We start from the raw sequence: 24489 nt of genomic DNA, 5'->3' as shown, positions 1-24489 counted from the left end.
ACACCTGTTTTTCTTAAACTGTGAGTAAAAGCACAAAAACTTGATAAAGTGATTCTATAAATGTACATTCAGAACATACATTAATATTTGCATACAATGCTGTGTTTCCACAATCACTACTAATAACCGTTATGACTTTATAACATTTGTTGGTGTTAGTGTTGTTGTCATGTTATAAGCCCACCTACCATAATACCACTGAATTTGAAACGGGCATAAAAGTGCCACAAGACACCCTCCCCCCTTCAAAAAGCAAAAGAAAAAAAGAAAACAACTCTGCTGTGGAGCTGGCAATCTTTATTTATTTTTTTTCACCTGACATTTTTGTCATCTACTATAGTACTAAGTGTAGTCTAGAGAAACACACTGCCAAACTATTACTGGGTCTCTGTTAAATAGAGAGTGGGGTATTCCATTTGACAAAATTATGCAAAATTGAACAAAGCACAAAAAAACAAAACAAAAAAAAACAACAAAACGAAGACCAAAAAAATTAAAAATAATAAAAGCAGAAACGTTTGGGGGGATTAAAACATGGGAAGAGGCATCCCATAGATTCTGTGTTGACTGTTTGTTTAGTTTGTTTTTTTCATTCCCTAAAGAAAATTCCATGTTTTCATATTTACAATGGAAAGTCCACTGAGACTTTGAGCTGAAACAGGCACTGCTTTTTTTTTTTCTCTGGTAAACATCTCATAATATGCTGGTTTTTATGTTACTGTTATGTCAATGATCACTCATGCTTGTTGTAAATGCCCTAGAAATGGAAATATGAGAATATGTTGTTTCCCTGCACTGACGCACAGAAGAGCTGAAAATACACATTGCATGAGTTCCACTAGTCCTCCTTGCATACGTTACTTCCATGTGGCTTCTCAAAAGACATGACCTTGGCTTTTACAGCTTTACCAGGCCATCACCTTACTGCTTTTAACAACTGAATTCTGCAACAAAGACTATTTTCTAAAAGATCAGCCCTTTGAAAAAAGAAACTGCTGTATATAGCTACTATGGTGAGGGGAAGTGCTCCAAGCTACTTTGATAACATTCAGTCCTACTAGATACTAACACTCAGGCTAATCAGAGCATCATCACTAGCTAGACGTAATCCAAACAACAAACAATGTGCCAATGAAAGGGGTACTGGGAACTGCAGAAAGTGCAAATGCTCAACTGTTTTTCTCCCATGATGGCAACATGAAAAAGACATCTGTGGGTCCACACAAAGGCTTCTGGGAGTACCGAGCCTGCCCTGAAAACTATGCAGCATTCATTCTAACATGTTCATCGCTGCCCACGCAGACAAATGTAAACACTGCAGAATGGAGGTGCCTACGTGCCGGTGTCGGCACAGCAGAAAAATCTCTGTACATGATATGGTGGGTCAGCCTCTATTGACAGGGGAAATAATTCTCGTTTTATTTTGCACAAGACAGCGGAACAATCTGTGATGTGTGGCGACATTACCCTGGTATTTTTTGTTGGGAGACTCAAATTAGGTGCCTTTATGCTAAAGTGACTAGGAGTTCCCCAACGGATTAAAAAAAAAGAAAAAAAAAAAGATAAAAAAATAATAATGACCCTACAAATTTCAACATTATTCGTCTTGTCCTGTTTTCAATATCACATAATCACATCACACACACTCTATGGCCACACTAACAAACAACACTTCAAACATTTATGAAATGTCTCAAGGATCCAAGTTACTCAACACGAAAAACAACAAAAGACCTTCATCATTTTGTTTAAAACATTTACAGTCCCATACAGGAATTCACTCCACTTTATAAGTACAGGAAACCAACAAAAATAAAGAATTACATATTCAACCTTTTTTTGTACTGTATCGAACAGTTGTTAAGTCGTAACACAAATCTAAAGTCAAAACAGTTTTGTATTTTTTGAATGCTTTTGTGTTTCACTAAAAAATATGGACATCGCTTAAATTCACAAATACATGTCAAATGTTTTTCTTTTTACAAACGGGGAAAGAGAAATTTACAGTGTACACACTTTTGTCAACAAGGCAGGCATTTCAATAGAAAGAGCCTCATGTACTCTCCTTTCATAGGGTCAGAATCTTCTTGAAACACACACTGATGTATTCATCTGCAAACACGGTGCACAAAGCTGCCAGAGCAGATTTTCAACTCATACCGACTACTACTGAAAACTATTGCTATTGCCAAACTATTACAATGGTCATCAAGATGACCCCTACCTATGGCCTCCTTCACGGCTTCCAGCATGAGAACGACTCTATGACCCTGACACTCCCACCACTCCAGGAGGAAATGCACTTCAGTGGCACTGCCAACGGCCAGAAGGCTGCAAAGCACTTATTTTTCACATATGAACAACAACAAAAAGACGAAACAGTGCACATTGAACGGGGTGACTTTTTTTCTAGCTTAATCACATATATGACAAAAAAAAAACATGTCGGTGAAGGAGAAGAGATTCAGCTTGACTTGAGGTCTCAGAAACAGACTGAACAGTGATTTAAGGGCTACAATTTAAAACCATGGTGATTAAAAAGTATTATTATAAAGAGGCCATCCATTAATTGATGCTGATAATGCCCTGTTAAGCAAATGCCTGAGTTTGTTTGTTTGTTTTTCTTCTTCTTCTGTGTTTAACTGAAAGACATTGTGGGTGGATGATTGCCTATATACTTTAGGTGCAAAACCATTTTTTTTTTTGTGATCCTCAAGACCATAAGAGCATTAAGTTATTCCCTTTCACCGAATATTGATAACCATATATAACTTGAGATAAATATAAAAACCGATTCTCCCCATGGGGTATTTGTCTACAGAATATGATCTCAATAAGGCTGTAAATTTTAACACTTCAAAGGGAAGAATAAAAAACAGTGAAATTTACTGATTGTGACAGATCTAACACGCAGTAACTTGCGTGACAGTGATTGTAGCGCATTTTATAACAAGTAACTTGTTTATAAAAATTTAAGGCATTTACTTGGGAATTGCATATAGCTACATTGTTAACCGGACAAGGTGAACAGGGTAGGGAAGATATCTGATTTAAAAAAAAAAATGCCAGCATTTAACACTTTGCCCTAGTGTGCATAATTCGCCAGTGATTGTCACTCTCAAGTCAAGCTGTCTCCCCTATGAAAGTCATGTTCTTCTGAAGGTCAAACTAGCACCCCAGGTGGGAAGTTTGAAGGAGTTTGTTAGTCACAGTTGACAAATCAGTGACTTTGCAGCCATATTAGACCAAATGGTACTTTCTTTGCAGACATGCTTCAGAGTGTAGAAAAAAGTCCTCCCCTTACAGAGAATACAAAACAAACGTCTCTCTCATGCACCTCTCTGCCTTTAGGTACACTCAAGGGAAAAAAGACCTTCTCGCACACTGCATAGAAAGCAGTTCCCACTTTGGTCAATTACCAAAAAAAAAAAAGAAGAAGAAAGGAAAATAACAACAATGTCAACATCATCATCATCAACAACAACATAGAAAGAAAATAAATGTTTAAACTATGTGTATTTCTGTACTAGCTTCTAATAATCCACGTAGCTAAAAGCACTACCTACATAGGCAAAACTTGGTATTGCATAATTCTTATAAATCTGGACCCGCCCTCCCCTATAACGACTGGAAGATGGAAAAACAAAAAAATACCACATGATTCAAACAAAATAAAAAAATGACAACCACCAAAATACTGAAAAAAATATAATAATAATGCTGGTTGATTATAAACTTTAGAACGGCAACTATACACAGCCTTGATACACACTGTAAATGTGAGATAAAGTAGTAAATGAAGCTAAAAATCAATGTCACAATTTCATTCAGAGTACAAAATATTTCTTATCATAAAAATGTTACTTTTCCCCCTAAAACGGTAATAAATGCAGCAAAAACAAGTGTAGTGATGTTTTCTATAGTCGAAGGCAAGGCACGTAATGTGGACTATATATTTTCGTGCAAATTAAGATTATTGGAAAGATTATTTATATAAATATGTCTGATTGGAGAGGCAATGGCATTGCAAATGCCAAGAAGCAATCGTCGATTTCTGGGACTGCGACAGTTGAAACTACCAAAGTGGGTTTGAAATAAGCACCTTGAGACCTCGCCTCAACCTGCAGGTTAGTGTTGAAATGAGTACAGCTTTACACATACACATCACCAGCCTGCATTCTTCTTGTTTCTCATGATATCAAATGTAAACAGTAGCTTTACAAGCCAACATCTGACTAAACATGCATACTAGATCGGTGAGTAATATGTCAAAAAAGCCATTTTATACACGCTATGTGTCTGAGTCTTTTTTCATCGACTTAACGTTTTCATTTTAATAAATAAAAAAGAAAAACTACCCGCATGTTTGGGTACGGCTCAAAGTAAGTGCTATCTTGTTCATGTTCAGTTATGCTCACGTAAACGTTCGCTGTCAATCCCACTTTTCTCTTCCACCCTTAGCTTTCCCTAGTATCGCGAATCAAGGATGCAATTTTAATTTTTTATGATTTATGTTCACTTTTTTAATTTTAATTTTTTATTATTTTGTTGAGTTAACATTTACTCCCTGTTCCTTTAGAGTCTTAGGGCAGACAGACTGTGACAGCTTCCCTTCAGTAAAATCATTTAAATTGCACTTGCCTCTTGTGAGATATTGTCTTATTTTTCTCAAAATCGTTTTCGAAGGAAATAAAAAAAAGGGTAGTATTTCTTACCTAGTAATTCAGGCTTTTTCTTTCCTTGAAGGAAAAAAAGTTTTCAGAGTTCTTAACTCTGTATAGTAAATTCCAACCTTTACCTTAAAACAAAAATTAGTACAGGATTGACATGATTACATATTCAAAAGATTTTGCACCATGGGCAAATTAAATGTTGAGGGTAATATGAAAATAGAAACATTCAGTTCATTGAAAATTGTTCCTATGGTTATGCAATGAATACGATGAACCTTTGTTTGATGATAGTTCGTTCCAATTGCAGCCTGCTTTACAAACCATCCAATCAGCCAGACCTTGTGTGATTGCCCCCTTCTAAATCGTTTTGTAAACCAAAACTAGTAATCATGACATGAGAACAAGAGAAACACTAACAAGAGACTAGCATGTCATGCATATACAGTAAGGCATCTAAAGTTTGTATGGTAAAGATCACAGTATCTCAGTTCAAGGACTTTCTTACACAATGACTGACTGGCATGGAGTGGCTCACATCAGAAGAGAACACTTTGACCCAATTCACTCTACTGCGCTAAGACAATGTCCTTGAGAGGCTGGGACAAAGGTCCATGTCGATTGTATAAGTGCTGCTTGCTGGTTTGTCCGAGGACCTGTCTCTCCTGGGTCCAGTTTTAGGCCCCCTTTAATTGCTTGATTCTGCCTGAAGGAGGGGCTCACCAATGATGTTTATGCTGTAATTCTGGACATTTGTTGGCAGAATCGGAGTCCCGTTCGACACTTGGAATGGAATTAAGCTCGCCCAGGTACCAGGACTGCAGACACACAGGGGAAAGACAGATTATGAGAGTTATTAAAGTCAACTTAAAAGAAAAAAAATAATCTAATATATTGCACAAGATAAATGCATTAGACTGATCACAACTAATCACAAATAATACTCCAGTATTTATTACAAATACTGTTTACAAAGTAACTCTAGATGCCTTACTGTGGGCATGACACACACACACACACACAGTTTTAAAATAGAGTTACAGTACTACATTACATGTTTACATAATTTTTTCATTAAACATCATTAAATTATTTGAATCTGAAACAGTTAATGAAAGAGCCATGTCAGGTCTAGACTTTTTTCCACCCTCTTCTGAAAAATACCCGTTTCCATTAAACACATACACAAAAATAATATGAGTTCGGGATTGTGTCAGGGAACAGGATATCCCAGAGAAACAAAGCACCCATAATGCAAATGCATGGGGGAAGTTTCCCCAAGAACGCACAGCCATCTCAGCCCCCTGTAGCGGACACCCACTTTCAGATCAATAGGGTTAAGTCAGAGGGACTGTCTACAGAACTTTCCTATCTGCATTCAGCACGTTAATGGCACAACAACACGAGACTGTTAATTACGAGCCGTGGTGCGAATCTCGTCTGCAAAAGCACTGGGGTGGACAAACAGCATGTTGTTCCCTGGGGGGAGGACAGGGGAGCTGAATAGTGCGTACATGTGTCGAATAATTAGACAGGCCAGAAACCAGAGCCCCAGTATGCCCCCCTTCTTTTCCCCAGCCCTGGTCTGAAATACCTGTCTCAACCAATCGCCTAACACAATCTTTCTGCTCACAGATTACAGGCTGTACTCCTGGTCTGTCAACAGTGCCCGGCGCACACAGCCACCTCTTTGTTTTTCCCCCCACTCGTTTCTTTTTTGCCCCTGAAAAAGAAAAGGGACAGGCCCGGGGAGGGGTGGAGGGCATTCGTGGAGAAGGAAGGAGACTGTTCTGTGCAAAGACTTTTCCCTGGGTTCACTGCTTTGGATGCAGGTGCAAAGCTTTAGTGGGCTTTTCTTTGGGAGTTTGTTGTTTGTTTTCTGAGGGGGAGACAAGGGCTAAAGCCAGTGGCTGGTGAAGGACAGGGACCCAGCGGATGTGGAACAGTGACTTTATTCTTCCTGAGGTAGCCTGGGGTTATACGGCTGCCTGTCACTCTGAATGCAGCTAAGGCTTCAGTCTGAGATTTACACAAATCACTTGCAGCCAATGCCTGAAATCTTGTTTAAACAAAAGAGCCGCAAATTATGATTTCAGCACACACTGTGTCAGACTTTAAGGAGAAAGAGTCACAAAGAGAGTCAAATTGTTGTATCAACGGAAACTAAATCAAATATGGACTAAACTATCTTTAAAAACAGTTAAATATATTACAAGAAGGACTAACTGGGTTCTGTCTCTCTTCTTTCCTGTAGCCCCTCTGCTGTCCTGGCTTGCTAAAAATCATCCAACAGGAAACGAGTTAAGTGTTTTAGAAATGTGGATGGGAGTGTCAGGCTCAAATCAGACTTAAATCACACAGGATTTATGACTTGACTTGCTAAGTATTAAAGTACTTAAGGCTTGATTTTGACTTTGTTGCAATTACCTGTGACTTGAGCTGATGACTAGAGTCTCGTCATTTCCTATGAAAAATCCAATGGCTTTTACAATTACGCACTGCATTTTTTTTTTTCAAATCTTTTTTTTTCTTCTTTTTTCATTTCTTCCAGACTGAAAAATCAAGCAGTATGTTCCAGGTAGTGATATTATCTACCAATATCTACCACCAAGTAATCTTTTCCCAAACTAAATCTCTTGAACCTTAGGCAATGTATGTACGTGTATGCACTTCACTGTGCTCTGACTATTACGCCGTTTCTGCGAAAATATTATGCAGCACGTTATCAGCACTGATAATTGAAATGAGCACCAAATCAGAATATTACATTTCTGAAGGATCAAGTTACACTGAAGACTAGAGTAATGAAAATTCATCTTTGCCATCACAGAAATAAAGTACAGCCTTTTTGAGCATAAGAGTTTTCTGTCTGTTAAAACATTACGTTAAATATGTAGTATTTAATTTTTTATTTTTCTTTCTTTCTTTCTTCCTTACAATATTTATTACATTTAAAGGTGTCTTGCTAATCAACTCTGCTAAAAAGACTATCATTTTCATCTGCAAAAAATTCAATCAACCAGTTTAAACAAAAATATATATATATATATATATATTTTTTTTTTTATTTTTTTTTTAAAGAATTCTGACAAAGTCTTGCTGGTCAGATTAGTTAAGAAGCTGTTTCATATATACCAGAATCCCAAACACAACATAGTGGTCTCTTAGACAGGGAAAGTGAGCACAAAGAAATGAAAGCATCTGGGAAAAGGATCACTCATGGGCCAGAAAAAAAGACTACCACCCATCAAGCTCGTAAACTGTCTCATGTACTACTGCCCTAAACTTTGCCTTTGCAGAGCATCAATAAACAGTGTCTGATGGATTGCCATGGAGTGGGGTACTACCCCTTGTTTCCCAAGTTCAGGGTTCAGTCTGGTGTTACCTACTGTCTGGTTTCCCTGGCTGCCAGACAAGCGCAGATGTGATGGGCCCCTTTCACATGGGAGATGGGTGTTATGTGGGATAAAAGGGAGAACAAACAACTTTCCTCCCTTATCAGATTCTTGCTTTTTCACGAGTCACTTATGGGTGTCTCATCTCAAAAGTCCACCCTCGTGCAGGAGCAAGCATAGGCCTGCTACATTTTGAAATCAGATGCTAAATTAGATTATCTAATGCCATTTTAATGGATTGCTGACCCAATTCCTACAGGATGGAAACAAGCAAGTCTGGCTTGAATTCAATTTGTGTTGAGCTGTGGACTGGCATGCATCACACTGCGGCACTGCAGCTTTGCTAGTACATGCAACCAACAAATCACATTTCCAATGTCAATGGCCTGAAGTCAACTCTTCAACTGCATTAGTCTTCATCTGAAGCACACAGCACACATTCTGCCTCTATCAACCGTGTTGCAAGTTTTTTTTTTTTTTTTGCAGTTGACAGAAACATGATCATTAGTAAACTTTTAATGAGTATTTTAAATGTAGCATCTGTGCATTGTTTTTCAATACTCAATAATGTTAGCCATAAAAAAAATAAAAATAAAAAACGTAAAAGGGTGAGCCAGTGCTAGGGAACATTTTTCCCTCATACTCCGTGAGGTCTATTAGGAGGCCAGAAAAGGGGCTGGAAAGAAAGCAGGGGCCTGTAACCCTGATGCCTACAGAAGGAAGTGAGAGTATGTGCAGTGTGACTTTGCTTTTCCACAGAGTTACTGCAGTGAGGAAGTGCTGAGCAAGCCCTTTCCCACTGCAGAGACCTGGAGAGACTACAAAAGTGGAAGAAAGAGGAAATAGTTCAAGGTCATATTGCTCACACTAAGACCACCTTACACTAAGATGTGATTGCATATAGCAGCAGTGACTACTCTAAGAATACATGGCTTTCCCTTAAAATACCATAAATTTGTGGCAATGATATAGACTATAATATATGAATAACAAAATTTATAGGCACAATATATTTCTGTATATACATATACTGCATGTTGTAACGCTTACAGTGGATTCAGAAAGTATTCCGAGGTTCATCATCCTACTGATATTCACCCTAAGAACACAAGAAGTTATCACAAATCTGTTTTTTGATTTGGAGAGTGTAGATGTGGAGAGAAATTTTTTTAATAAAAAACATTTTAGCCTAAGTCAGCAAAATAAAATGTGTAAGCCCAGTATGATGCATTATCATCTGAAGAGGGAATTCAAGAAATAGATTTTTCTTGAATTGATCTTGATTTCAATTTAAAATTCTTTCACTGTTAGGCATTTATTACAAAAATAAATAAAATAAGAACAGTGCAATGCTTTAATGCAGAAGGCCAGATGAGGTTATTAACCACAGTAAACAGTCTTGACTGCCTCAGCTTTGAAATCCCAAGCTTAGCGGTGACCTTTGCAAATATGCAGCTCTCTCCTGTCAGTGACAGATGCTGCTGCACCAATGCTGGAGTTCTGCTCTTTCCCAGCGGTAATCATCTTTCTAACTTCCTGACTTTCAGGAAGGTAAGGATGTTAAACATTAATTTCTCTGATTAATGAATTCATCAACTATACTTCTTTATAACTACAGTAGATAGATATACTGTCAGGACCAAAAATATTGGCACCCTTGGTAAATATGATCAAAGAAGGCTGTGAAAATTAATTTGCATTGTTAATCCTTTTGTTATTTTATTTAAAAAAATCACAAAATCTAACCTTTCATTGGATAATAAGAATTTAAAATGGAAGGAAATATCATTATGAAATAAATGTTTTTCTCTAATACACATTGGCCACAATTAAAGACACCCTTTTATTCAATACTTTTTGAAACTTCCATTTGCCAGTTTATCAGCTCTAAATTTTCTCCTATAATGCCTGATGAGGTTAGAGAAAACCTGACAAGAGATCAGAGACCATTCCTTCATCCAGAATCTCTCCAGATCCTTTAGATTCCTAGCTCCATGTTGGTGCTTCTTCTCTTCAGTTCACCTCACTCATTTTCTATAGGGTTCAGGTCAGAGGACTGGAATGGCCATAGCAGAAGCTTGGTTTTGTGCTCAGTGACCCATTTTTGTGTTGTTTTGAGGTTTGTGTTTGGATTATTGTACTGCTGGAAGATCCAAACATGGACCATTATAAGATTTCTAACAGAGTCAGTCACTTATTGATTTTTTATCTGTTGGTACTTGATAGAATCCATGATGCCATGTGTACTTTTTATCCCTGTGTTCACCAAACCCATCTTGAGTGTTTGCTGCTAAAAAGCTAATTTTTTTGTTTCATCTGACCATAGAAGCCAGTCCCATTTGAAGTTCCAGTCTTGTCTGATAACTGAATATGCTGAAGTTTGTTTTTGGATGAGCTAGGAGAATTTTTCTTGAAGCCCTCCCAAACAACATGTGGTGTTGTAGGTGCTGTTTGACAATTTTTTTAAAAGGTTTTCTGACCCCAAGACTCAACTATTTTCTGCAATTCTCCAGCTGTGGTCCTTGGAGTCTTTAGCCACTCAAATTCTCCTTCTCACCGTGCATTAGGATGATATAGACACACGTCCTCTTCCAGGTAGTTTCGTAACATTTTCTGTTGATTTGAAATTCTTAATTATTGCCCTGATGGTGGAAATGGGAATTTTCACTGCTCTACTTCTTTTCTTAAAGCCACTTCACTAATTTGTGAAGCTCAATTATCTTTTGCTGCACATCAGAAATATATTATTTGGTTTTTCTCATTGTGATGAATGATTAAGGGAATTTGGGCTTTGTTTGCCCTCCTATTTATATTTCTGTGAAACATGAAGCCATGGCTGGATAATTTCATGTTCATAACCCCCCTGGAGTGCTCAAAATTGTGGATATGAATGGGAATATATTTCAGAGATATTTTACTCATAAGAATTTCTAGGGGGTGCCAATAATTGTGTCCAACATGTATTTGAGAAAAACATTTATTTCATAATGGTATTTCCCCCCCATTTTAAATTATTATTATCCAACGAAAGATTTTTGTGATTTTTTAAAATAAAAGACCAAAAGGATTAACAATGCATATTAATTTCCATTGCCTTCTTTGATCATATTTACCAAGGGTGCCGATATTTTTGGCCATGACTGTATATATAATAGTTTTTAACACAGGATAAATTCATCTCTTAGTGAAGTTTATATCTTATGACTATTACGAAACAGGTAACAATAGATCAGGATGACTGGCTATAGTTATCCAATCTCAGTAATTTTGTTTTTGTCTCATAAGTTTATCATAGTATAGCTTTTGTTCAAATATTTTTAGCAGCATTTTTTGAATGAATCAGTAGATTTAACTTGAAGATAGCTCTAGTGTGCTGTGCTTTAGCATGCTAACAATAACTGCTTTATGCCAGTATATCAAAGCCTCTGAGAAGCTGCATCTCTAAATGCATCCACATGTAGCACCTACAACCGTCAAATCCACCAATTTCAGCGAATAATTGTCTCATGTTATTTCACTGTGAAGTTCCTATGAATTTGGCCGCAGATTGCTCATCCAGATGTTCACAGTCTTGCAACAGCCTGAAAAAGGTTTGTGCAGTTAACTTTATAACACTTTGAGAAACCAAAGTTAACGAAGGGCAAATGAGATGGACCTAAAACATTTGGAAATATAGTTAGAAGTCAAAAAGCAAATAAGCACATTCAATTTTCTATCATGTTGTTTGCATATCTTTATCTTGACAATTTTATGAAAATTTCTGCCATTATATAAATGAGTGATGCATTAATGGGCTAAAACAAATACACTTCTGCTTTTGTCTGTATTTTTCTTTTTCTTTTTTTTTGTGATGAGCATAAAAACAGAAAAAGGAGGGCTTGATGTGAACTGGACTTGAAGTGTTGGTGGACAATTGCAGATATAGGTTGTACATAATATTTAATGGAGAGGTGGATTGAAAATAAAGGAAACTTTTACCTTTGCCAAGAAATCCCCAAAGCCTCCTCTGAGCCATATGACCTGATGTTTTGATTCACGGGCCAGTCACAAATCCTCAGCTGTCAATCAAACACCTCTCAGTCAGACAACTGGGCTAGCACAACGGCACTAACACACATTTAGCATGCAATAAGACCTGGAGCAAGACCTAAGCTCATCTCAACACATATTTTTACATTAATCTGATGATAATCTTACATGAATAGATTAAGAAAACACCATCACTAATGGTCAGGATTAATAATTCTAAATTAAATCTTAAATCTTATGTTCTGGGCCTAATTTAAATTACAGTTAAATTCCATTAAAGAAAGTTGCCATCAAAATGTAAATAAACAAAAGGCAATAGTCACATGTGTCATGCAATACCATTAGTGGTCTAATTATTAACCATCCTGAAAGCAAAAGAAGAGGTTAGTATACAAAAATGGGGGCTGGGTTACATGGAAGCTATTCGTTTATCCCAGAATGCACTGGAATGGGAGGAGGCACATGCATTCCAAGTGGTACATGCAGTTACAATCACTTAATTGCTGTTAAAAATTGTCAAAGCAACCTGTTTTCACTGAAGCATACCTTCAAACATGCTATGTGAGAGACTGATCTTGGTCAGTAGAGTCAGATTGTTTTTGGTCACAATTGAATAAAACACAGATTTTGTTAAATGTCAATGTGGATGGGGGGGGGGGGGGGGGGGGGGGTAAATGGTCATATTTACACACAAGCATGCAATAAGCTGTATGCATGAAAGTGTGAGAAGCCCTCCACAAAAAAACAATATCAGAGTAAATCCTGACACTTAGTGGAACATTCCATTTGCTAATGCCACCCCATCACATGCAAAAGTGGTAAACGAGCCTTCATCGGGTGCAGCCACTCTCTTAATATTAACCTATACACTCCCAAATCAAATCCGTATTCTGTTGCAATGAAACTAGGAAGGTGAATTGATTTTCTATATTTACTTCAAAGATGAATGCTCACCCAAAGAGTTTTGGGTGGCTGAAATAGCCTACACATAGTCTAATATATTTAGTCTGATAATCTGATATTTCCCAGGGTGAAAGAAACATAAATCAGGTGAACAACTCTAACACTGAACAGGAACTTCAATTGTAGCTTGGGGCAGGGCCGGACTGGGACGCAATTTCAGGCCGGGAAATCTCACACTCATCCAGGCCACACAGAAAAAAAGAGGCCAAAATGGTACCTATTGGGGTATCAGTACCTTGTTCTTTTATTAAACAAACTAAATAGCCTTATGTTATTTATCTTGTTTACACAAAGGCATGTCATTTCGGTCTCTACATTACATGTTCTCTCGCTCTCTGACCGTTTCATTTGAGTAAAACTATCCTCATCATATCATATACACAGAAATGTAAAGGTATTCAGGGCAACCTGTCAAAATAAAAGTTCGGTTTACGTTGAAGTCATTGTGGCAGAAATAGCCAATATTACTATTGTTCAGCAGAATGTATGTAATAGGCTACTACTAAAATTATTAAAACCTCATTTTTAAGGGATAATCATACAATATTTCTTCAATGTTTTTAATTGTAATATTAAATCCCCTTTTAAATTTGTTTAATTTTCATTAATTAAAGGATAAATTAAATGTAAAATGTTTTATGCCTTAAAAATTACAATACACAACACAGAATTTCTGAGGGAAAAAATTGTAGAGTTATTGTAAGAATAAATGAAACTATTATGAACGGAAATGTGTCCACCTTGTTGCAAAACGACCACCTCATTGCAATTTGTTATCACAGAATGTTATTTATCTTAAAATGACTTAAACACCCAAGATTTAACAAACCTATAGGCTATATTTCATACTATATTTCATACAAATATATCAAAACACATTTTCTATAGGGCCTAAATGTCAAAATCAGTACAAAATCTTTTTTGAAAAATCCTAATACTAACACACTATTGCATTATAGGCTGTAACATTTTTGTGTTGATGTCTGCTCAAGCTCCCTCCCTTCCTATACAATAAGTCCATGTGAATATCTATCTGCTAAATTTATTAATGTAACTTTCTAATCGATAATGATGTCCTTTAGAACAGTATTCTGAATGATGATAAGAATGGGATGCCCAGATAGCCTAACAGGTGCTAGCAGTTTAATACTCAACTAGGTTAATAAAGACAAAACCCTTTAGCGTATTTACAGATTAAACTGACCTGCACCTGAAGCCCTGAACAGGTCAGTGATGTTGCTACATTTCACTGCTTCTTCTGGCCGCTTTCCCTCCTTCATCGAGTCCCGTGCATCAACTCTGTTTGGAACCGACGCGTGCTGATTCCAATAACGCAGCGCTTCCAGTCAAGACTAACGGATTTGTGATTTATTATCGATTTATTATCGTATGACAAAATCGGAAATGATCACTTTGGTACATTGAGAAGGCAAAAATATAAAATATTAATAATACAACCCGAATAATTTTAATTTTTTTTTGAATACAATGAAAACGAAAAGGCTTGCAAATCACATGAGCCAATATTTTATTCACAATAGAACATAACAACTGAGAAATTTTACACTTTTATCCACTAAATAATTTGAAAATTAAATAAATTTAAAATTTGATACCTGCTACAGGTCTCAAAAAAAGTTGGCATGAGGGCAACAAAGGGCTGAAAAAGCAAGACATTTTGAAAAGATTCAGCCTGGAGAACATCTAGCAACTAATTAACTTAATTGACATCAGGTCTGTAACATGATTAGCTATAAAAGGGATGTCTTAGAGAGGCAGAGTCTCTCAAAGTAAAGATGGGCAGAGGCTCTCCAATCTGTGAAAGAGTGCGTAAAAAGATTGTGGAATACTTTATAAACAACGTTCCTCAACGTCAAATTGCAAAGGCTTTGCAAATTTCATCATCTACAGTGCATAACATCATCAAAAGATTCAGAGAAACTGGAGAAATCTCTGTGCATAAGGGACAAGGCCGAAAATCTTTGTTGGATGCCCATGGTCTTCAGGCACTCAGATGACACTGCATTACTCATCGGCATGATTCTGTCATTTACATTACTAAATGGGCCCAGGAATACTTCCAGAAACCACTATCAGTAAACGCAATCTGCCGAGCCATCTACAGATGCCAACTAAAGCTCTATCATACAAAAAGGAAGCAATATGTGAACATGGTCCAGAAGCACTGTCATGTACTGTGGGCCAAGGCTCATTTAAAATGTACTGTTTCAAAATGGAAAAGTGTTCTATGGTCAGATGAGTCCAAATTTTACATTCTTGTTGGAAATCATGGACGCTGTGTCCTCTGGGCTAAAGAGGAGGGAGACTTTCCAGCGTGTTATCAGCGTTCAGTTCAAAAGCCAGTATCTCTGATGGTATGGGGGTGCATAAGTGTATAAGGTATGGGCAGCTTGCATGTTTTGGAAGGCCCTTTGAATGCTGAAAGGTATATAAAAGGTTTTAGAGCAACATATGCTGCCCTCCAGACGATTTCTATTTCAAGCAAGGCCTTGTGTATTTCAGCTGGACAAAACAAAAGGAAAGGAAAGGAAAGGAAAGGAAAGGAAAGGAAAGGAAAGGAAAGGAAAGGAAAGGAAAGGAAAGGAAAGGAAAGGAAAAGGAAAGGAAAGGAAAGGACGTGACGTGTGGCACAAGTATGGTGTCCCATACTCGGAATTTGTACTCTGCTTTTTTAACCCATCCAAGTGCACACACAGTAATGAGAAGTTAACAAACACACACACACTCTGAACAGTGCCAGTAAATCACTCGCATACTAAAGACTAATTTATACTTCTGCGTCAGACCTACACTGTAAGCTGTGCGTCGGTTTTCATTTATGTTTTAAATGTTTTTCAAGCGACTTCTTCGAAGAAGAATTGATTTCCGATTTGCAGCGTTAAGCAAAGCTAGTGGGCATAACTAGGTCTTGTTTAAGAAAAAGGTATCGGATCGGTACATGGGTTCAAGTACTCGCCGATACCAATGCCAACATTTTTTGTGGTATCGGTGGAATTTCCTATACTAGTATCGGAATCGGAACAACCCCAGCGAGAAGTGAGCAGAGAAAAAGGTACTCCTCTCAGAAAACGTACAAATAAAGACAATTTTAGATGTTTAATTACTATTTGGGGCCTTGAGATTGCTAGACGAGGGCTTAATGAACTCATTTATTGTGAAAACCTGAAATTCAACCAAAATTTTTTCCCTTTTTTAATCTGCACATTAAATAGCTCAAAATTAGAGTAAATTCAGAGTAAATTTGCCAGCACGGGTCACATGCATTATATTATCAATATATTCTCTGATGGAGCGAATTAGATTCTCTGGACTTAAACTTTTGAAAAAAAGTTAAGTGACATTAAATCTTGATTTGTTCTGAAGAGTGACAATAGAAGAATATGTGAGGTATTTTCACATTGCTAAATGCGGATATCCACCTCCGTCAGTAGCCTACTGCCAACCCAACTTTAACGAACTCTAGCAATAAGCGTGTGTGTGTATGAGAGAGAGAGAGCGTTCTCGAGTGACCTGAAGCCAGAAAACAATGGCACTGGGGCAAAGTCTGAGGTCAGCTATCAGACTGTTTTGGTAGTGCACATTCCTTCATCCTGTTTTGGTCGACCTCACACATTGAAAAAACACTCACTAATACAATATGTGCTGAAAGGCTCCTAGATGTGTTGTATTGCGTGTATCCTCAGTGTACAATTTTACTGAGTGTATTAAGAGTGGGAATTAAGAGGGGTGATTTCAGGTTTTCAGATTTGTTTGAACAGGTCGAAAACACAAACCACATATACACTAGAAAGTGTAAGAAAAACTAGAAAAAAAAAGTTACTTGTTAAAAAGTTTCTCCTCCGCAAATATACCTTGAATTTTAGCCTAAGCACAAGTTTAAAGTTTCTGATTTCTCTTTTATTTTAGTAGAGTACAGCTATTAGCTGAACTTGACAGGCTCACGCACAATGGAACATCTAAAACACCACAGTGACGCATAAAATGCCATAGTCTGTTGGTATTAAATTCTTAATAGGCTCTAGACTTGAGGTCGGTGGTGTTCTCATCACAGGTGCCATCTGTCACTGGCACAAGAGTATCACAAAGGTACACCACGGCACAGCCAGCACCTTCACATCTGTTAGTGATGGCTGCTTTAGCATGTTTGCATTTGATAAAACCAAATAAGATTGTGATCACTTGTCGAGAGTGAGACGGAAGGGAAACGCTGAAAGAGAAAGGAAAGAACCCCTGGGGAAAGCGGCTAATGAAATCTTCTCCTCATTGGTGTTTTCACAAACACAATACACAGGGGTATCAGTCTAGAGCAGGTGTTGCTTGGTTATGTGCATGAATGCTCATTTGTCATTCTCCCCTGTGTGTTTGGGTTTGGAGTAAGTTGTGAATGAATTTGATTTAACAACAGTGCTATCGTGATGTTCACACTATAAGGGCATCTGTCAATAAATGGTCTGCTATCTGTATGATGCATTATAGATATAAATATGCACATCTAGATCTACAAACCACCAAATCATTAGACAAAACCCATGTCCATTCATTAACTGCACTTGCTATCTATTTATCTTTAAACTGTTACATTTATATGCTGCATATTAATTTCTTTCTGCAGCCAAAAAAAAACGATAAAAATACTGAAAGATTGGATGGAAAGATATATAGGCATACATTTTGCTTTTTTAAATTATTATCTTCTAAAATTTCTATAATTTGTAATTTAGAGTAGTAAGTATTATTAAAATTATTATATATAAAAAAAAACTTTAAAGGGATACCACCCCAAAATACAAATTTTGTCATTAATCACTTACCCCCATGTCGTTCCCTTTGTTCGTCTTCGGAACACAATTTAAGATATTTTGGATAAAAACCAGGAGGCTTGTGACGGTCCCATTGACTGCATAGTAAATTGCACTGACAAGGTCCATAAAAGTATGAAAAGCATCGTCAGGTTGAACCACTGATGGCAGATGGATTATTCTGACGATGCTTTTCATACTTCTATGGATTAATGACAAAATTTGCATTTTGGGGTGGAGTATCCCTTTAAGTAAGCAATATATATTCTACATACCCAGCGTTTATGTTGATCAGACAGTTGGTTCCAGTTATAATCTGAAGCTGATATTCTCAAAATGGCCAAATATTGGCCTGTCATAAATTTGGGGTTTGGGGCATAAATTTCTTTTTAGGTCTCGTTTGGCCTTAAATTAAGTTCTGCATCCTACTTTCTAGATATCGGTTTCAGCCTTTGAAAAACCAATGTCGGTTGACATAAAGCTTTCTTTTTTTAGGTTCAATGAACACACATCCACAGCTTTCTGCAACAATGTCACTACTTTGGATTAAATTTCTTTATGGCTTATCACAGGAAACTGTCCATTACTCTAATGGCCACCATTCGAAAGCTGCCACTTCACAGTCATACCATACAGCGTCATACATCATGTGTGCTGTGACAACAGACAACAAGCACATCATATGAAGGAGAAACATCTCAACATCTCACATAGGGGCTATAAGCATACAGATGGTTCTTGTAAATGAAATAAGCTCAAAGAGTTGCTATGGGACCAATAGGAGGAGTGATTATTTATGTATGAACACACCCGATTGATTTACTGACTCCAGTATATGGAGGCTAAAGACAAGGCATGGATGTTGTTTATGTAATGGAGTCATTACAGTGATGGTGTGTTTGAGCATATACAGAGACCCTCTCTATGCTAGAAGAGAAATACAGGGATAGAGGAGGGGAGAAAAAGAAAAATGGACAGAAAGGAAAGTAAGAACAAAAAATAAGGTAAAGAGAGAGAAAAAACCTTGGATTTCAATGAACAGTCAGAGAATGAGAGGAGGCATTAGGCAACAGAGAGAAAGAAAGAAATTGTCCCGCTGAGCGTCTGGAGCTTTCCCAGTTTCCAGACGGCCTAGCTGAGCTGTAGGCAGCACCCTGCCCCACAGCATGCTGGGAAAGGATCGCTACGGGTCTGTAAGGTGACGCCACAGTGACGGCTGTAATCCATACGCCCCACGTGTCACACTGCATGCTCTGACAAAAGCCCAGCAGGGGAACACAGGTGTCAATACATCTCATAATATCCTATGATAAATCACCCAGAATAAAGGCTGCTGTGTACGGGAGACATTATTTACCTAACGAAAGCGCCTGCTCAATGGCTGCAGGTTAACTCGGGTCGGGACTGACTATACAATTCTCATTTTCAAGGACAAACAAAAGCTCCGGCTTATATAAACATGATGGATGGTTGATATATCATCCTGTCTACATCTGATCCCTCTCCCGGTCAAGTGAACTACAGTTAAAACAAAAGGCATTAAACAAGCCGTATGAGACACTACAGCAGCTGCGTTGCCTGTTTGCGATACCTGCTAGAAGATATTCTAATCACTCACTCATCCAGCTCATGCACTGAATCGCTTTTATCAATATCAATTCCTCCTTCTGTCCATCGCTTTGAACTTCTGCATTTTTATAAAGTGATTCTCAATGAAGAAAATATCCCCATGTTTTTTTTGTTTTTTTTTTAAATAAGGCCTGCAGCATTGTCACTGTTGGTGAGCTGTGCATTTCTTAGCCCTGTCCAAGGATGGCAAAACAGAGAGCAATAAAAGCAAGGCTTGCCATTACTGTAACTCAGGAGCAGGGCAAGAGAAAACCACTAATTATGATGTCGCCGCGTGCAGATGAATTCAATTAGAGGAGGGTGGAAAATACTGGCCTCAAACCAGCCCTTTCATGCTGCAGAAGACTGTTGCACACGCACACACATACACTACATTATTACTCTTTTTACAATACTAAATGTTTTGCCAAAAAAAACTAAAAACTAAAAACACTAAATGCCTTATAAGCCAGGCCCGACATAAACCGAATCGCTCAAGTTAAGTACTGTATTTAGTCGTATATCAATATGTCCATCTGAAGACAATGCTAGCTATTGTTCCACAGTAGTTTTAACACTGCAAGACAAGATAAATTTTATGTTGGAATGGATCTCAAGGGAGGTGATCGCAATACAAATTAAAGTTCAGCAAACGTCCCCTGCTGTGTATAAATCCATCAATTACTTTTTAACATAAACTAAATGGTTGAAAATGGAATGAAATTGGACTGTCTGAAACTACTTTATACTGAGTATAAGCATTATGTACTGCATATTATGTATGTCATTTCTACATTTTTACAGCAGCCCCAAAAAGTATTTTGACACTTTGAACACTTTCTGGTTGTCAAATGATGGTGGAGCATGTCCATAGCTAACGTGAGGCACCTGTGGTTACTCTGCTAGGACACCTGTGTGTACCTGAGGGCAAGTGACCTCATACATCCACTAAAATCAGACTGAAACCAGTTGGTTAATCACAAAAAAAATTGGTTTGATTTTTGAATTTTTTGGTTTGATATTTAGTATTTTGGGTATTTAACATGGAAATACATTATAAAAGGTTTAGCCCTAGCTTATTTCTGAGAATTTGGACTCTGTATCTATGAATTTATGGAAACCAACAGATTCCTCGTAAAAGTGACATTAACCCACAACCATAAACCTCTAAACGTGACTGTGGTTACAGAGAAAGTGGAAAGACATGCTCAATAACAGTGACTAACAGAAAATCTTGCCAGGAATGTCTATGGCATTAAACACTTTCTACGCAGCATCTCAAAATATGCTAAATTTGCCCAGCAGACATTAACAAATGCTGACACAAAACAAACTTTCAGAAAGCAGGAGTTTCCTCCTCATTCTTTCTCAACAGCCCTGTCTCTTTACAGGGCCACGATAGTGCCTAAACTTCATGACCAGATTATTTGATGGGCTACCTGTCTGACAGCTCTGACCCCTGTTGGGAATACAGAACAGTTGGATCGGGATTTGAGAGAGAACAGGGGAAGGGAGTAAAAAAGAGAAAGGTAAAGGGGATGGGTCATGTCTCACCTGTTGCTGGTGAAGAAAGGCTGGGTCTCTGGAGCTCAGTCCCACAAAACGGTTGGCAGTTGGAGTGCCTGGAGTTGAATAACCTAAATATACCACACGTTTAATCAGTATTAAATATATTAATACAGCTTATGTTGAAAAGTAATACATCAGTGTTCAAAAGTTTGTTGCCTGTATTTTATTTATTTTTTTACAATTGTATTACAATTTCCACAAAAATACTATGCAGAACACTGTTTTCAAATGTGAAAAGAAATGTTTCTCATAACATTCCTAACGGTACTGCAGAAGCTAACTTACCTTCTGAGGATGTGGTGATTGGCTTGGTGTCAGCCATCGAGAGAGACACTGGTCTGACAGTGCCGTGGTGGGGCGAGGGGGCCAGTACCGGCGTGAAGTGACCGGGCACTTTCCCCAGTACCTGGCCACTGCTGTTCGGCTGTGGCATTCAAAGAAAAAGCAGCCCGTTAACACACCAGAGCAAACGGTGAGATGTTTTTAAATGAAGCTAATGATCATGTTAATGCATTAATGCAATCTTTTGATGTTCTCCCATCTTCCTCTGAACATCAAAACTCTGCTTTAGCCTAGATTTAAACTGCTGATTTTGTCTGGCCAGAGGAGAATGACACTATTTTGACACCCTATTTCCCCGTCTAAGTACTGCAAAGCTGATATAAAGCCACCCAGCTTTATATCAAGCTGATGTAAAGCTGCTTTGACACAATTTGTATTGCTAAAAGCGCTATACAAATAATAGTGACTTGACTTGACTTGACTTCCGGCATAGACGCTAGACAGTTGAGTGTGCATTTTTCATGACTCATTTCAAGTTTATACAAAAACCAGAAACAGAGGGGGTTGAGGGAACACAGGATGGAGAGGCAGACACAGAGTGAGCGTCTACCTCCTTCCACTCCTGACTGCAGGAGACAGACTTGACTGAATTCACATTACGGGGCCCTAAGTTCAAAACTCAAACAGGCCTTTATGAAAGAGAATGGTGTCCATGGGGTTCCCCAATGTGAATAGAATTTTTAATTAGGGTGTAATATAATCTGCGTTAAAGCAAGCATAAAAACATCCTGGCTCCCATCCACCCGATTATATGCCCCATGTTATTTGCAGAGCGATCTCCCCCCACCAAGCTCCGGACCCCGGCAACGGCAAATATTTACAACCTTTATCGTTCCCTGTGGTTTCTCCCGAGTAACAGTTCCAGCGCGCTATGACTCGTCCAGTCTATGAGCTCTTTGTTTACAGTTCGAGCGGCGGGGATATAAAACTCAGTAGTATCACGACCTTGCTTCAATCCCTGAAGAAATCCCTCAGACAATAAGTGTCGTGTTTCCCGACAAGTCAAATCAGCAGGTATTTCTTACTCTACTTTGATTATAAATCCTAATAAATATATTTGTTTAAAACAGAATTATTTTGGAAGACCAATGGGAGAGTGGGACAGTGATGTGTTAATGGTGATACTACAAGTAAATAAGATAATTTTACTGCATTACCCATAATAAAGTAATAAAGTTTTTGTTGACGCTCCACACTTTTTCACACAAAATATGCATCAGCTGCTTTCAAGCAAAAGAGAACTGTAAGTATTAACCATCCGCAATATCATCCAAAATTAAAGGAGTTTAAATTTCCCCTTAACAAAATGTTTGGAGAGGCTTGGCCTTTTTAAATATTTTGTGGTACTGATTAAGATGAGTGGGACAGTCTGAGTTGCTTGGCAGAGATACAGAAAGTTCTTTAAAATGTAGCCTCACCAAGCGCCCAATCAATCTCCTGCTAAGAGGAGGAGTTAGCCACCATGACCACAGCAGAGTCAAAAAAAACTGAGCATGTTTGAAGTCCTTCAATTAACAGGAATGAGGTAAAAGCTTGCGTTTTACTTTTTTTTTTCATTCTTCATTATGAAGAAATAATGGCCTATATAATAGTATTAATATATAATATATAAATATATAATATATAAAAGTAAATATAATAACTATTCCCACTTGTTTTTTATTAATTCATACTTTAGGGAATCTCAACTCCATTAAAACGTTCAGTAACAGTAGTTTTCATAGAGTTGGAGACACATTGAACGCATATGTGTTTGTGCTAATGCGCAGTGGCTGCCCTGGTTGGAGTGTTTATTGACTTGCTTTTGTTGTTGCGTTTTTTTCCCCTCTTTCTTTTCGTTCCCCTTCGGTTCATTTACGCCGCTACTGGTAAACAGAGTCACCACAGCGATGGAGAGCCGTCATTTGGCTCTACACTCAGCTCAGAGCTGATTTAGACAAGGCGCCGACAGAGAAAACCACTAATGATTTTGTGTTCGTTAGCTAAACTGGGTCAATTACCGTGCTGAAACAATGTGGCCTGTTAATCAAACTTGAGCCTGATGCAGTGGGAACAACCAAAAACACCAAGACAGACAAGCAGCCAGAGCTAGAGGCAGAAAAAGAAAGAAATGGTGCTAAAGCACCTTTGTGTTTACAGCATGTGCTCTTACAATGAGGGTCTCATTAGTTTTAGGGGGTAAAGCGGCTTTAGCTTGCAGTATGGTTAACACATGTGACAACATGATGATCATTATTGGAGAACGTACGGCACACGTGACACAAGTATGCTATACATGTGAGTCTGCTCTTCTGAGGCATTAAACCAAAACCCTATTTTAACAGCTGGCATCTATTATGTTTTGTGGACACAGTCACAAGAATTAAAGGCTCCATTCCAGTACAGATAAACTGTACTAATTATGTATGATTTTGTTAGGGTCGGGGTTAATGCACATGTACGTTAGTCTTACCTGGCTGCTCTGTGGGCTGGATGGGTCATAAGGCTGCATGTAGTTTTTGAGGGAGTCGGGTGGGTTGAGGTGTGGCGGGTAGCGGATGGCGCCATGAGAGATGTAGGGCGAGGGGGCTGGGGGAAGGATGGCAGGGCCCGAGAACTGCAGCGGAGGTGGACTCCTGGTGGAAATTACTGCACACGCAGTGAGAACAGCTACTTTACTAACAGATTTTAATTAGACAACATGTAAACTCAATGAAAAAAACTAGTGCTGTCAAACGATTAATTGCGATTAATCGCATCCAAAATAAAAGTTTTTGTTTACATAATATATGTGTGTACTGTGTATATTTATTATGTATATATAAATTTACACATATGCATGTATATATTTAAGAAAAATATGTTATATTTGTATATTAAATACATTAAAATAGATGTAAATATTTCCAAAATATATGTATGAGTGTGTATTTATATATACATAATAAATATACACTTTACACACACATATATTATGTAACCAAAAACCGCGATTAATCATTTGACAGCACTAAAAAAAAAAAATCATATCAGAAGAAATTTGGCAGACAAAAGGGAAAACTCTTCCTGAACCCAAAAATGTGGGAGTTCAACAAAGTGGGAGTATTTTGGATT

The 24489-nt window shown here is 37.8% G+C and overlaps 1 protein-coding gene across 8 annotated transcripts in view; it reads right to left on the bottom strand.

Annotated features, from left to right (window-relative positions):
* Nucleotides 1-2705: 2705 nt before the first annotated feature.
* LOC306885752 (nuclear factor 1 B-type-like) overlaps nucleotides 2706-24489 on the bottom strand; it is a gene marked incomplete at its 5' end in the record, with an annotated part of 96871 nt that continues 75087 nt past the window's right edge. For 5 of the 8 annotated variants that reach the window (XM_079442519.1, XM_079442514.1, XM_079442515.1 and 2 more), the window contains 5 exons: nucleotides 4551-5488; nucleotides 12044-12123; nucleotides 21040-21122; nucleotides 21340-21478; nucleotides 23849-24024. In XM_079442519.1, coding sequence (XP_079298645.1) covers nucleotides 5359-5488; nucleotides 12044-12123; nucleotides 21040-21122; nucleotides 21340-21478; nucleotides 23849-24024 — 608 coding nt within the window. In that variant the 3' untranslated portion in view covers nucleotides 4551-5358. Of the gene's footprint in view, nucleotides 5489-12043; nucleotides 12124-21039; nucleotides 21123-21339; nucleotides 21479-23848; nucleotides 24025-24489 lie in introns of all 8 variants that reach the window. The other 3 variants (XM_079442518.1, XM_079442516.1, XM_079442517.1) reach the window with 2 other exon arrangements.

Source organism: Barbus barbus (assembly GCF_936440315.1).
Source record: "Barbus barbus genome assembly, chromosome: 1".
Taxonomy (NCBI): domain Eukaryota; kingdom Metazoa; phylum Chordata; class Actinopteri; order Cypriniformes; family Cyprinidae; genus Barbus; species Barbus barbus.
This window is presented reverse-complemented; position numbering and strand designations above follow the sequence as displayed.